The sequence below is a fragment of the Ovis aries genome, chromosome 3 (assembly GCF_016772045.2).
Source record: "Ovis aries strain OAR_USU_Benz2616 breed Rambouillet chromosome 3, ARS-UI_Ramb_v3.0, whole genome shotgun sequence".
Classification (NCBI taxonomy): domain Eukaryota; kingdom Metazoa; phylum Chordata; class Mammalia; order Artiodactyla; family Bovidae; genus Ovis; species Ovis aries.
The window spans coordinates 149,819,423-149,834,981 of NC_056056.1; the positions used below are offsets into that span (position 1 = coordinate 149,819,423).

General features: G+C 41.1%; 1 protein-coding gene across 3 annotated transcripts in view; it reads right to left on the minus strand.

Annotated features, from left to right (window-relative positions):
* Positions 1-15,559, minus strand: part of MYRFL (myelin regulatory factor like) — a 121,404-nt gene that overhangs the window by 18,659 nt on the left and 87,186 nt on the right. For all 3 annotated transcript variants that reach the window (XM_060412793.1, XM_027967457.2, XM_042246922.2), the window contains 3 exons: positions 7,745-7,908; positions 7,050-7,113; positions 739-824 (listed from right to left, as the gene is read on the minus strand). In XM_060412793.1, the coding sequence (XP_060268776.1) occupies positions 739-824; positions 7,050-7,113; positions 7,745-7,908 (314 nt within the window). The remainder of the gene's footprint in view (positions 1-738; positions 825-7,049; positions 7,114-7,744; positions 7,909-15,559) is intronic.

A 15,559-nucleotide genomic window follows, 5' to 3' on the forward strand; every position in this document is an offset into this window, starting at 1 on the left:
GACACAGGCGAGATGACCAGGGCTCAAAGGCTGAGGAGCCATCATAGCGGCAGCATAGGCCTGAAGACCAGAGGCCTGAGACACACCTCTTATCCCACAGAAGCACGACTCCTCCTCCTGTGGAGGAGGGATGGCAGGCCAAGGGCATCCAGCACTTGCCTAGCAAGTACCTTGTCCTTTCTGTATTTGTTTGCTTTAACTGCTTAGCATGTTTGGCTAGAATTTCGTCAGATTGCATATCTTAGGATAATCTCATGGTCTCTTTTGGCACAAAATCCAGAAGAATCCTAACAAATGTAAGTATCCAGGGGAGAGCGGATTGTACCTGATTGTTTACTCACTCTTTTCCTCCAAGTAGATGGGAAAGGAGAGCAAAGATTTTGCAACAGTTATTTGCAGGGCAGGACTAAACAACGTACACACACTTATGCACACACATACGTGCATACACACAAACATGAAAGCCACAATGAGCTAGTAAAAAATAGCCAGTTGATTATTTAAAAAAAAGATCATTTCATATTTAAGAGCAGAAAGCCTGTGCTTTTTTTTTTCCTTCAAAGAATGAGTTGACAAAGGACTCCCTCATCTCTACATGAAATCAAAGACCAACACCTGGTTTAAAGGGCTTCTCAGTCTTCAAAGTAAATAGAAAGTCAGTCCCCAGTTCATGCGTGAGAAAGGAAGATGGAAAGAGAAAAAGAGCTTGACGTAGAATAACACTGATGTTTTTCTTACCAAAATGCCATCACAGCAATGAGGGTTATAACCAAGCTCTGGAAAACCCAGTTAGGACATGACTGTTTTTTTCCTGAAAAAGAAACCTATAAAAAATTCAGCAATGAGAAATGACAAGTCAGTGACACCAACTTTGAGAAGGATGTCGGAAGACTCACTCCCCAGGGGATCTTTGCTGCTGCCTTCAGCCTCTCTCTCCCTCCTCCGCTCTGAAAACGAAGTTCTTTCAAAGCCAAGTCTTTCCCTTTCCTTGGCACTCCAGGCCACGCTCTCTTTTCCCTGCAGGACAATTGTCTGTGCCATTATTTAGTGCTTATTCTTGAAGTTTTATGAGAAAAGAGGACCTGCCAGACAAGATACTGTCAGAACATAGAGGTCCGTTTCTTTTAATAAGATACTTTCGAAAAACAAAATGCCTTCAAGACATGATAGAATAAATCCCAATGGAAGAATTTCAGGCAGCATGACAAATTGCAGAAAAGGTTTTTGTGGCATGAAATACTATTAATTACTCCTTAAATCATATATATTAGTATCCAATTCTGCCATCTATTTTTGAGAACAGTTCTGGGCCTATGTCTTATTTATTCTTATATCCCTTCAGCAAATATACATTAAGTACTATGATGAGTAACACTATAGGGGGAAATGAAAATAAGTAAATTACACTTTCTAGGAAATGAATGAGGTAAACCTTTAGGACTGGTACATATTGGCATTAAAAACTTGCACATGAGGAATGAGCCAGAACTAGGATAGACAGCTGTGCAGTTGGTGAGGAATCTGACTAGAGACAGGAGAGGTTTTCTTCCCAGTTAAATATAAGCTCTTTAAATACAAGTTTTCCTACTAATGTAATAGAAAGTGTTATGTTTGCTTCCTCCTGGGGGTCCAGGGTAAGAAGGGAATTGAAGGATGGCAGTAGACAAGAAAAAGCTTAAATTGGTCTTTGAATTTCTTGGGCAGATTATCTGCATAGAGAAACTGTTCTTCAGTGTAATATTGTGGGTGGGATTATCTGTACCCTTTTTAACAATTACCCAAATCTTGACGGCTATTATACATATAATATACTATATTATATATGTTATAATATATATATATTATAACTGACTCATTCATAGGTGCAATAAGAAGTCTCTTTGAATACCAATAGGCTTCTCTTGTGGCTCAACTGGTAAATAATCTGCCTGCAATGTGGGAGACTTGGGTTCATTCCCTGCGTTGGGACGATCCCCTGGAGAAGGGGAAGGCTATCCACTCCAATAGTCTGGCCTGGAGAATTTCACAAAGAGTCTGACAAGACTAAGTGGCTTTCACTTTCACGGAATATCAATAGCTCAGTTGCTAAAGAATCCACTTGCAATGCAGGACACCCAGGTTCAATCCCTGGGTGGGGAAGATTCCCCTGTAGAAGGAAATGGCAACCCACTCCAGTATTCTTGCCTGAAAAGTCCCATGGACAGATTAGCCTGTTGGGCCACAGTCCATGGGGTCACAGTCAGACACAACTTAGCGACTAAACCACCACTGAATACCAAGAAGTAGATGGTTTACACCATTCCTACATCTCACTGGAACAGTTCTGAGGATGCTCTGCTAGTGATCTGTGCACAGAAAGAACTCAGCGGAATTTACTGAATTGATTAGAATTAAATAGTATTAATTTCAGGATAGCAGCTTCCCTCCCAGCCTACTCCCTAAAGGTGTCAGACTGTTTTACATCCCTGTGGTTTTGTTCCAAATCCTTTGACCTCATATAGGAAAATCCCCCAAGACCTGGAGTCAGATTTGGAGTCAAGCCCTGAACAAGTCATCAAAGTGTCATTGATCCTCATTTCTCCATCAATAAAACAGGAAGGATGAAATCATACCTGCCAACTTTACAGAGTTATTGGGTGGATCTAATTAACAGTGTAATGGTTCTCAATTCAAGTTTGCATGAAGATTACTATGGAGTTTGTCAAAAATCTAAATGCCCTGAAACATTCTGATTCAATAGGTTTCCACTCAGACTGAGATGGGGGCTGGGAATCTATAAGAAGCAGGATAATGAAAAGTGTCTGCATCAGTTCCTTCCCTTTCGCCCTCCTTCTCCATGTCCTCAGTGAATTTTTACTTGAACTCTGAGGTTTTTCCAACTTCACCCAAGTCAACAGCACACATTGGTATTTTACCAAGCTCCCTGGAAGACTCTGATACATGCCAAAGTATGAGAATCACTGAAAGAGTGGGTTTGAAAATACTAATGGTGAACACTTTTACGGCACTTACGTGCCACACCCTCTTCTGAGTGCTTTATGTATACTAATTTATTGAACCTCACAATAATTCTCAACAACCCTACAAGGCAAGTACTGTTCTCATCCCTGTTTTAGAGATGGGGAAAAATAAGGCTCAGGGAGCTAAGTTCTTCACTCAAGATCACACAGCTAATAAGTTACAGAGCCAGGCTTTGACCCAAAAAACACTTGGCTTCAGAATCTGTGGGGCTTCCCTGGTGGCTCAGACAGAAAGAATCTTTCTGCAGTGCAGGAGACCCGGGTTCGATCTCTAGGTTGAGAAGATCCCCTGGAGGAGGGAATGGCAACTCACTCCAGTTTTCTTGCCTGGAAATTCCATGGACTGAGGAGCCTGCTGGGCTACAGTCGATGGGGTCTCAGAGTCAGACACAGCTGAGCAACTAACACTTTCAGAATATATGCTGTTATTCTCAATGCCATGCTGCCTCCCTTTTACTGTCTATAAAGAAAGGAGACACTGCACAACCTATCGTTATTATTCAAAAGGTCTTCACGGCTACCAAATGAGCTCCTTAACTGCTGATCCAGAAACTAACTCATTTTCAGCCTTAACCTCTCTCCTCCCTAACAAACTCCCACCTAGTCCCTGAAGCCAGCACCGGCTCCCAGGCCTTGGCTTGTGCCATTCCATCCTGCTCTGGCAGCTCCTGTCACTTTCCAGCCGAAGCTTTGCCCCCTTGAAGGCCCAGCTCCCATGCTACTCCCGCAGTGCTCTGAGCTTCTACATTATTTATCACTTCCAGGTATAGCTGTTCTTTTTATTCTCTTCTGATTTTCCCTGGCTACTTTAAACTTCTTTTCTCTTTTCTTTCAGATTTTTAAAAAATGTAGACCCTTTTAAAATTTTCACTGGATTTGTTACAATATTGCTTCTGTTTTCTGTTTGGGGTTTTTTGGCCCCAAGGCATGTGGGATCTTACCTCCCCAAACCCCTGGGTGGGGGAGACCTGCACTCCCTGCAATGAAAGACAAAGTCTTAACCACTGGACTACCAAGGAAGTCCCTAGCTTAAAATTCCTTAGAAGAGGCGACATCTTACTCACCTTTGCCTCCACAGGCATAAGACAGTGACTATAAGAGGTCTTTGAATTGAATGGATGCTCTTCAATGTCTATACAAGTCCTGGACTCTGTGTTCACACCCCAACACCCCCGCCACCCATGCACCCAAGACATTAAGTCTCTTAATGTTTTAAATTTAGATTGTTAGCCTACAGTGAATATTTTCAGACTGGGTCTCCATTCATGCATTGATTTAACGAATAGTTCTTGAGTACACACTATGTGCCTGTCCCTGGGGACAGAGAATGAGGAAGGCAGACACAGAGTCTGTTCTCATGGACCATATATTGTAGTTAATATCCTGACAAAACTGTGAAGGAAAGAGATCCCTTAGGTACAAGATGGTTGCCACAAAGGTCACACAGGAACCAAATGCATGTGTGCTTGCTAAGTTGCCTCAGTTGTATCTAACACTTTTTCAACCCCATGGACTGTAGCCCACCAGACTCCTCTGCCCATGGGATTGTCCAGGCAAGAATACTGGAGTGGGTTGCCATACCCTCCTCCAGGGGATCTTCCTGACCCAGGGATCCAACCTGAGTCTCCTGCAGCTGCTGCATTACAGGTGGATTCTTTACTGTTGAGCCACCAGGGACGCCCACAGGAACCAAATAGTACCTTCCAATCAGGGCCTCCATTGATGTAGATACAGTTTCTTCTTTTCCCTTGCAAACTGGTTAGTACAAAGAGCACCTTCCCTACACAATATTGTTACTATTTTGTGTTTATTGAGTAACCTGCTATGTGCTGGGCATTGTGCTGAGGACTTTAGATCATTTAATCCTAGCAGTTATTTTTGTAAGGTAGCCACTATTATTATCTGTTCAGTTCAGTTTAGCTCAGTTTAGTTGCTCAGTCATGTCTGACTCTTTGCAACCCCATGGACTGCAGCACGCCAGGCTTCCCTGTCCATCAGCAACTCCCAGAGCTCACTCAAACTCATGTCCATTGAGTGGGTGATGCCATCCAATCATCTCATCCTCTGTCGTCCCCTTCTCCTCTTTCCTTCAATCTTTCCCAAGATCAGGGTCTTTTCAAATGAGTCAGTTCTTCACATCAGGTGGCCAAAGTACTGGAGTTTCAGCTTCAGCATCAGTCCTTCCAATGAATATTCAGGACTGATTTCCTTTAGGATAGACTGGTTGGATCTCCTTGCAGTCCAAGGGACTCTCAAGAGTCTTCTCCAACACCACAGTTCAAAAGCATCAGTTCTTCGGTGCTTAGCTTTCTTTATAGTCCAACTCTCACATCCATACACGACTACTGGAAAAACCATAGCTTTGACTAGACAGACCTTTGTTGGCAAAGTAATGTCTGCTTTTTAACATTCTGTCTAGGTTGGTCATAATTTTTCTTTCAAGGAGCAAGCGTCTTTTAATTTCATGGCTGTAGTCACCATCCTCAGTGATTTTGGAGCCCCCCAAAATAAAGTCTCTCACTGTTTCCATTATTTCCCCATCTATTTGCCATGAAGTAATGGGACTGGATGCCATGATCTTAGTTTTCTGAATGTTGAGTTTTAAGCTAACTTTTTCACTCTCCTCTTTCACTTTCATCAAGAGGCTCTTTAGTTCTTCTTCACTTTCTGCCATAAGGGTGGTGTCATCTGCATATCTGAGGTTATTGATATTTCTCCTTGTAATCTTGATTCCAGCTTGTGATTCACCCAGCCTGGCATTTTGCATGATGTACTCTCCATAGAAGTTAAATAAGCAGGGTGACAATATACAGCCTTAATGTATTCCTTTCCCGATTTAGAACCAGTCTGTTGTTGCATGTCCAGTTCTAACTGTTGCTTCTTGACCTGCATACAGATTTTTCATGAGGCAGGTCAGGTGGTCTGGTATTCCCATCTCTTTAAGAATTTTCTACCATTTGTTGTGATCCACACAGTCAAAGGCTTTGGCATAGTCAATAAGGCAGAAGTAGATGTTTTTCTGGAACTCTCGTACTTTTTCAATGATACAAGGGATGTTAGCAATTTGATCTCTGGGTCCTCTGCCTTTTCTAAATCCAGCTTGAACATCTTAAAGTTCATGGTATTATCTGTTTCCCAATGCAATTAAGTAAACTTTCCCAAGAACACTTCTGCATGTTTATTTATCCATGTATTTATATCTGTTGGCATATACCAAGAAACTTGTCTGCACCATAGCATTTTAGTACTTTATAGTAGAATACTGAACTCTTCTTAAATCCTCTTAGAATAGTTCAGCGATGTACAAAAGTAGAGAGTAAACCAGGACAATGGCCCAAATATCAGGTCAGCCCTTAACAAGGTATAGATGAAGGTCATAAATACCTTCTTCTAGGAACATCAGTGGATCTGAGGCATAAGCTGAGGTTCACAGCTTTCTATGAATGCACCTAGGAAGAGAGGACTGAAGCTCCCCTCTCACTGACACTTCTCTGCCATGGAGAGGCTGTCCTTTAAGCCAATAAATGATTAACCTTCACTTTTTACTGTAAATGTTATCCTATTTGATGAAATGCTCCATTCATTAATAAAAATTGCCACATTTTAAGCTTTGCAAGCAAGTGAATACCTAGTCTCTATTTGCATATAGAGTACCAAATATCAAAGGGAAAAGAGAGATTTAGAGATTAACTGACATCCCTTTGGGATCTTTTGGAACCAAAGATAAGGGACTAAGTTGAGTCAAGGAATATAACCCAGGGCCATCTGCTGATGAATTTCACTTGTTGGGGAATATACACACAAAAACTGGTAGAGTAATATTTCTGAAATGAATGTCCCTAACCTCCTCTTTGAAAAACCAATTAATATCTATTAAAAGAATAATATTTAAATGACTTTGTGCATAAGGATACATACTAGAGAACCCATCAACAAATAAACAATGAAAAAAATTCTTGATTAATTTTCATAAACTCCATTTTAATAGAAAATATCATCTCTGTTCATTATAAATTTAAATCTATTTACCTTGCTGTTTTTTTTGGAAATGGTCCTTTTTGGAGAAGATGCACTAAGAGCTCTGCTAAATTTGCTTTAAAAAGAGAAAGAGAAGATTAATTACAAATCCAATGCCTCTCTGGGAGCCACATGACAAAGGCCCAGGCTGTCACTAGCACAGCAGTATGGCTCATTTTTGTAACAGTGGTAATTTTAAAAAGGAAAGTCAAGGCAACTGAGAGTTCTTTTTGCGTAAAAGAACTTTAGTAAATATAAGTAAATGCATTAAAATGTACATTTCCCTTTTTCTCAAAACTATACCCCAGAAAATATGCACTTACCTCCTTAAGTAATAAGAAATTGAATAATTTTTTGTCCCTGAGGATCAAACATGGTTTTCTAAATTTAGAAATGGTCCCCTTTCCTTGTTAAAAAGAGAGAGGGTCTGTTTGTTAAAATGTAGCACATCCTATAATCACCACTCTTAAACAGATCCATTATATTTTGTTTCATCTTAAAAGCAGCAACAGAAAAAATAAGAAAATTATCACATAAAATAATTGTGTTTCAAAACATTCATTCCAAAAGAAGAATAGAGACTTAATTAAAGTAATGGTTGCTGCTTGGTAGACAAACCATTCAGACTGTTATAGAAAGGTCTTTCTAGTTATAGAAAGACCCTCATTTTCCGTTTCTCCAAATTTCTGCGGCAGTCGTGGAGGTACCTGATTGAGCTCGCCTCACTGGCAGAGGACTTCGAACTACTGAGCCGCTTTAGCCTGGCCAGCTTTCTGTTCCATATTTCTAACTCTTCTATTCTTTCTTCAAGGTTGTTGGTTAATTTGCAAAGCTGCTTCACTGCACCCACATTTTCCATGAAGATCTGGTCCTAAAAATGAAAATAATTCAGAGCAGATAAGTTTACAGTTTGAGACCACTAGACAAGTGTCCACAGCCAATCTAAAAACAGTTCAACACTCCACTGAAAATGGTTATATACACACACACACACAACACACATACAACCTCAAGTTCATTCAAGACAAATCTGGAGGCTTGAAACTTAAAGTGATCTTGCTAAACTTCTGGTTGTGCAGTAAAACTGCTTATGTTCAATTTGCAATAAAATGGAAATATGTCCTTGCAATCTAACAAAGAGAACAGAGCTGAAGGACATTGTCAAGTTTTGAATCCAAAGATTTATTTTCAATGGCCATTATGCTCTATTTAAAACTCATAAAAAGAAAGTAAGAACAGGCTTCTGAATGTTGATTTGTGTGTGCATCACTAAATCATCATAAGGAATGACTCCAGTTTTCCCTGGTAAAATGTACATCAAATTGCTCAGGTGAAGGGGCTGTTCTCTGAGCTCTGCCACCTGCTAGATGTGAAGCCCCAGTTAAATAGAACAACTGCTCTGAGCTTCAGTTTCTTCATTTATAAATGAGAGAACAATTCTTGAGGTGTTAATTCTGTCTTGCTATTACATGTAATTTATATTTTAGCTTAAACACAATTTTTGAAATAACAGTTAATTCTTCCTAATCAGAGAAAGTTATTGACATGTCAGAAAGAGCAAGAAAGGAGAGACCAACCAAAACCATAGGGTGCCAGACATGCCTTTCCCTGTCCACACACTTCAGCCATCATAGGAACATATGTGTCTATCCTGTGTGTGCATGCTCAGTGACTAAGTCGTGTTTGTCCCTTTGTGACCCCATGGACTATAGCCCGCCAGGCTCCTCTGTCCATGGGATTTCCCAGGCAAGAATACTGGGGTGAGTTGCCATTTCCTTCCCCCAGGGATCTTCCCAACCCTGAGATTGAACCCATATCTCTTGTATCTCTTGTATTGGCAGGAAGATTCTTTACCACTGAGACACCTGGGAAGTCCCATAATTAACAATGCTGCTGCTGCTGCTGCGTCACTTCAGTCGTGTCAGACTCTGTGCGACCCCATAGACAGCAGCCCAGGAGGCTCCCCCGTCCCTGGGATTCTCCAGGCAAGAACACTGGAGTGGGTTGCCATTTCCTTCTCCAATGCATGAAAGTGAAAAGTGAAAGTGAAGTCATTCAGTCGTGTCTGACTCTTAGCGACCCCATGGACTGCAGCCCACCAGGCTCCTCCGTCCATGGGATTTTCCAGGCAAGAGTACTGGAGTGGGTGGCCAGTGCCTTCTCCATAATTAACAATACTATATCATATACTTGAAAGTTGATAAGAGAGTAAATCTTAAATGTTCTCACCATACACACACACAAAATGTAATTATATGAGGTGATGGGTTTGTGGATAAACCTTATTATGGCAATCATTTTGCAATATAAGTGTATATCAAATCATCATGTCGTATACCTTAAACTGACATAGTGCTGTGTGTCAATTATATCTCAACAAAGCTACAAAAATTCAGTTGTGAGGGAGGATAGTTTGTTTAACTAAAACAAGATCGGAGATGAATTGATAACTGTGGAATCTGAGTGAAGTATACAAATTTTATTACTGTATATAAAGTATATAAATTTTATTACTCTTCTCTCTCATTTTGTATGTTTGAAATTTTTCACTAAAAAAAATGTTTAAAAATAAATACATCACAAAATAACAACAATTAAAAAAAAAAAATCTCCTGACAAAGGCTCTTCTAAATTTTCTAATTCTGGTACAGATTTTCCTTTACTTCTAAATTTGTTTTATAAAAACAACTCAGAAATCACGAAGATAGGAATGACATTCTATGGTTCTAAACCATAATAAATGTCATATTACAATTTACTATAATGAGTAGAAAGCCTTAGAGTAGAATTATAACTGTATTATTTAGAGTGGGTCATAAGGTCATATGATGTCCACTTAGCAGTCCAACACAGGCTCCCAAGCATCATCTCTGACTCTCTCCCCCAGTGGGAAATCCATCACACAGTTCATCATCCAAAATCTCCAGAATCTACCTACTTCTCTCCATCCTCACTGGAATTACTATTTCTCATAATATTTAAAATAAAAATTTCTTGGCAACTGGTTTCATTTTTTCTCCTTAAAAAAAAAAAAAGGCTTGCTTGATATATTAATTTGTGATTTAGTTCACAGTAAAACAGACTGTGGAAAATGATGTTGATGTCCTCTCTAAACCACAGTCAGTTTTTTCTGCCATGCTTCCCCACAGGACTTTTTATGCTGCCTCAAGACACATGAGCGATGGCTGCATTTGTTTGGTTACATGTCAATAATGAGGAAAAGCCAGCTCTGATCTCTCCAACTCAAATTTGCCAGCACCGTGCATCTTCCATGTAGATCCGATGGGCAAGAAGATAATTCATGTGTTTTCCTATTTAAGAGGAAACAGAGCTGGAGAGGGGATTTACTACTGCCTTTCGATAGTAATGATGGCTTTGACTTTATGGGTCCAAAGGCAGATTACCAAAAAAAATAAATTTCTAGGACATGTCATGGGGATTGACTCTTATTAGAAGACTTCTGACTTATCCTCTATCACCACAGTGAAGTCAGTACAAATGTATTATTCAAAAACATTACATTTTTAATCAAAAACGTAATCTAGAATTTTCTGAAAATGACCTTTTCTATGCAAGTGGTAAGATCTCCATGAGTTCAATTTAACTATGAATGTACACCTAGATGGCTAAGGAACTTTTTCTAAGTATCCAACTTGCATGTAGAGGTTCATATTCATTAGGACTGAGAAGTGCATAGGGTTGGGGAATTTTGAAAAGCTTCCCCATCTGATGCCCACTGTTGGTTAAGAACTATTTTGTAACTGAATCTAATTTAATTACTCAACTCTGTCCGGTTATTAGTGATCATTTCAAATGAAACCCACTACCTCAGCTGAAATGTAGCTTTACAATCGTGATGTAAAAATGATGAAAATTAATATGTACATTATTATGTATGAGGTAGATGGTTGGTGAGAACCTACTGAATAGCGTGTGTGAGCGCATAGTTGCTCAGTCATGTCTGACCCTTTGTGACCCCATGGACTGTAGCCCGTCAGGCTCCCCTGTCCATGGGATTCTCCAGGCAAGAATACTGGGGAGGGTTGCCATGCCCTCCTCCAGGGGATCTTCCCAACCCAGGGATCAAACCCATGTCTCATATGTCTCCTGACTAGCACCACCTAGGAAGCCCATTGTATAGTACAGGAGAAGGAAAGAAGAAGGTACAATCTGTTTATAGGACATTTATTAAGTCAATCTTTAAAATGCATGCCAATATACATTAGGTGCAGAAAAATACCGTTTGATTCCACTTATAGGAGACACCTAGAATAGTCAAATTCATAGGATCAGAAAGTACATTGATAGATGCCAGGGGCTGAGTTGCATGGGGGAGGGAGGATGGGGAGTTAGTGTTTAATGGAGATAATTTCAAATGAGGACCATGAAAAATTCAGGAGATGGATAATGGTGAGAGGTGAATATACTTCATGTCATTGAACTGTGCAATTGTGAAGTCGCTCAGTCATGTCCTACTCTTTGCAACCCCATGGACTGTAGCCTATCAGGCTCCTCTGTCCGTGAGATTTTCCACGCAAGAGTACTGGACTGGGTTGCCATTTCCTTCTCCAGAGGATCTTCCCGACCCAGGAATCGAACCATGTTGCAGGCAGATGCTTTATCATCTGAACCACCAGGAAGGTAAATATGGTTAAAATAGATGTTTTATGTTATGTGACTTTTACCATAATTTAAAAAAAATTTTTTAATGATTAAACCAGATTGCCACCAAAAATTGCTCATAAGTCTGGGGGTAGGGGTGGTCTTTACCCAGCATTTAAAAGACTTGCTTTGGGGTAGGGGTATACATGGACAGTATGAGCATAGTTTTTGGAAGGACACTCAGGGCAGTTTGGCAAGTGTGTGTGCACAGAAAAACAACAGGAAGAGTTTGTGAAACCAGAGACCTTGTTTAGCTTAGACGTGCCTCTGTCTCAGCCTTGCCTTTCACACAATCCCTTTCGCAGGCTGCGCTCTAATCATACCTAACTTTGCGCCCCTCATGGAACATATATCATGTATCCCCTGGCCTCTGACTGCTCCCTCCGCCTAGACCAGCTGTCATCCCTCTTCACCCACCTGCCTTTCGCTTGGTGTCATGTTGACCAGTATTATAAACCCCTGGAGACAGGGCCTGCCTCTCATCCACAGCAGGTTCTTCAGCACCGGGCATACATGAATGAGCGTTTTTACAGCCGTGATTCAAGAAGCCCTGAAGCACTGGGACAACACGGCCTTGCTCTCTGGTGAAACTGAAGGGAGTGGCCAGACTTCCAGTCTGTTTCTTTACCTGAGGTTTCTCAGAGAAGCGAAGTCTATGTTCCAAATTCCCTTTCCATGTTAGGACATTCGAGTGAATTAAGCAAACCAACACTGGTGTCTGATACCCTCGGTGGGATGGGCCAGTGACTTGCTGGTCACCTGCCATGTGACTTCCACTCTGGTGGTACACATCCTCGCACCGCCTCCTCACCCGCTAGGAGAGAGACTGCAGAATGCTCCCGGGTCCCTTGCAAGACTGACAGTAAATGAGCCCCACATGGTGGAGCAGCCAGGCAGTGAACTTGATTTCTCCTCTCTTTGGGAATCCCAGCTTGTCTCCTGTCTAAAAACACTAAGGAAGGATAACTAAGCCTGATAGCAGATAATGCTTTGAGAGGTTGGAACAGACTCTTATTGCTTTCCAGGGAGAGTCACAGACTTGAAAAATCTCTCCTTGTGGCATCTGATGTTGCATAGACTGATGTTTTTATAATAAAATCATTGGAATAAAGCTGCCTATAATTGAGTATTATGAAAATGATTGTCCAAGGGAGAAGAACTGTCTTCTAGCCAATGGGTGTGCCTGGCAATTGTTTAGGCTTTGGATAAACTCAGCTTTAGATCTTTGTCCAAGAGTTTATTTGTGGACAGCTCACCAAGCTTTGATGTGGATTTAAAAAAAAAAAAAACTAGAATCCCCAAACCAGAAAAGCAGGCTCTGAGATGATGTGGGAGCTCAGACTTCAGCTCAGTTTCTAGCAGGTCCCTGGAGGCGAGGTTTCCCTCTTCCCGGGCAGTTTTCTCTTGCAAACAGGGCAACTCCTGGGCTCACTCCTCTGGATGTTGTGTTTTCATCTCTGCTTTACGTGGGAGGAGCACAAGTTCATAAAACTGTTTACTATTATGTGTTTCATTGTTGCCCTTTGTTTGTTTGCTTTAGAATTCTTGCTTAATTTTCATTATCTCTGTTTCAATATAATTTTCTGTGGAAGGGCTTGAGTCCTTTGCCTGAGATAAGTTTCCAGTTGAACAAACACATGGCACAGTTTGTTGCAGTTCTTTGATTTCTTGTCTTCCCTGGGTGGCCAATGAGCTCTTTCTGTGGGCAGCGTCTTATGACTCCTCAGGGCCAATGCATGGCACATGCAGTTCAATAGCCAATTAATGAACAGAATCAATAGTTCTTTTTCAAGGACCTGGGATGTCTTAAGTGTGTGTGCTCACTCAGTTGTATCTCATTCTTTGTGACCCCAAGGACTGCAGCCTGCCAGGCTCCTTTGTCCATGGAATTTTTCAGGCAAGAATACTGGAGTGGGTTGCCATTTCCTTCTCCAAGGGATCTTCCTGATCCAGAGATGGAACCTGTGTGTCTCTTGAGTCTCCTGCACTGGCAGGTGGGTTCTTTATCACTGTGCCACCTGGGAAGACTGTCTTAAGCACAGGGAGAAAACAAAGTAAGGTAAGGTAGACAGGATCTTTACCTTCACAGACCATGTTTTCTAGTGGGGAGATTAGCCAAGAACAAGTAAACCAGAAGTAAATAATATAGTTTTAAGTTGTGATTAGCACTAGGGAGGAAGCCATTGAAACAAAAAATAATTGTTCCTCTCTTAAGCCATTGGTATTGATTTGGTCTATTTTATTTAAGAGAGCAATGATGGGGAAAAAAAAAAAAACACTTAAATAACAGCATCAAGTGGAAAAGTATATTCTTGCCCTGCAAAAGAAAGGTAATCCAATGGAAAACTGGGCCAGGCAATTCACATAAGGAGAAACCTAAATAGCTAATATAAGAAAGAGATGTACAACTTTATCACTCATCAGAAAAACACAAATTAAAACAGTAAGAAACCACTTTACCCACATTAGAAGTGAAAAAAATAGAAAGTCTGAAAACGTCAAGTATTGATGAGGACACAGAGAAGCAGTCAGCCTCATGTACTGCTGTTATGAGTTGGAGCTGACTAACACGCTGGCAGCATTTTGTAGAATTAAGGCTGAGTATATCCTATACCACTTCCGGAATGCATGCCAGAGAAAACCGCCCACATATTCACAAGGAGGCCTGTGTGAGAACATTCATTGCTGCATAGTTGTGGTCAACAGAGTTGGAAGAGTCCATCACTAGAAGAGAACGTAAGGATACAAGCCAAGGCATTTCATGCATCAGAGTACGAGCAGATGTATATAATTCAAAGAAATTTAAAACACATTCATGGAACACTAATAATATTCCAGACAGCCTGACTACCCAAGGATATATATGAAACACATGAGCATGGCTGCCAGTGTTGTCGGGGGTTGCAGGGAACAGGAGGATGCGGAGAAGAAAAAATGTAAGAAAGAAAAAGAGAAGCACAAAGAGGAAGGTAGTACCTGCACTCTAAAGTTCCAGAGATAAAGACAAAGAGGGAAATCTACTAGAGAAAAAACAAAGAAAAGAAACAGATTTTACCTCTTGAGAGATACCACTCTGAGTCCAAGGTTTCTTTACCTACTCTCCAGTGCTCTTAACTCAGTTTGTTGTTCGAAGGCAGAGTGATGGACTCTACGTGGTTGAAACTGAGCTCAGCAATCTAAGAGCTTCATGGATGAAGGCTAAGCAAACTGAACTATATCTACAGGGAAGAAGCTGTTCTGACCTAGTGGCCAGACTTTACAGGTAAAGAAAAGCCAGGACTCCTCAGAAAGGGACTGGAGGATCCTTACAGACTTTATTTTTTAAGAAACTGCTGCTGCTGCTGCTAAGTCGCTTCAGTCATGTCCGACTCTGGGCGATCCCATAGACTATTCAAAAATAGTCTCTTTGAAACTTTTGGCAAAGGTCCGTGTAGTCAAAGCTATGGTTTTTCCAGAAGTCATGTAGGGATGTGAAAGCTGGACAATAAAAAAGGCTGAGCATCAAAGACTTGATGTCTTCAAACTGTGGGGCTGGAAAACATTCTTGAGAGTCTCTGGAACAGCAAGGAGATCAAACCAGTAGATCCTAAGGGAAATCAACCCCAAATATTCACTGGAAGGACTGATGCTGAAGCTGAAGCTCCAATACTTTGGCCACCTGATGCCACTGGAAAAGACTCAGATACTGGGAAATACTGAAGGTGGGAGAAGGGGAAGACAAAGAACGAGATGGCTGGATGGTATCACCAACTCAATGGACAAGAGTCTGAGCAAACTCCGGGAGATAGTGAAGGACAGGGAAGCCTGGTGTGCTGCAGTCCATGGGGTTGCGAAGAGTCAGACACAATTGAGTGACTGAA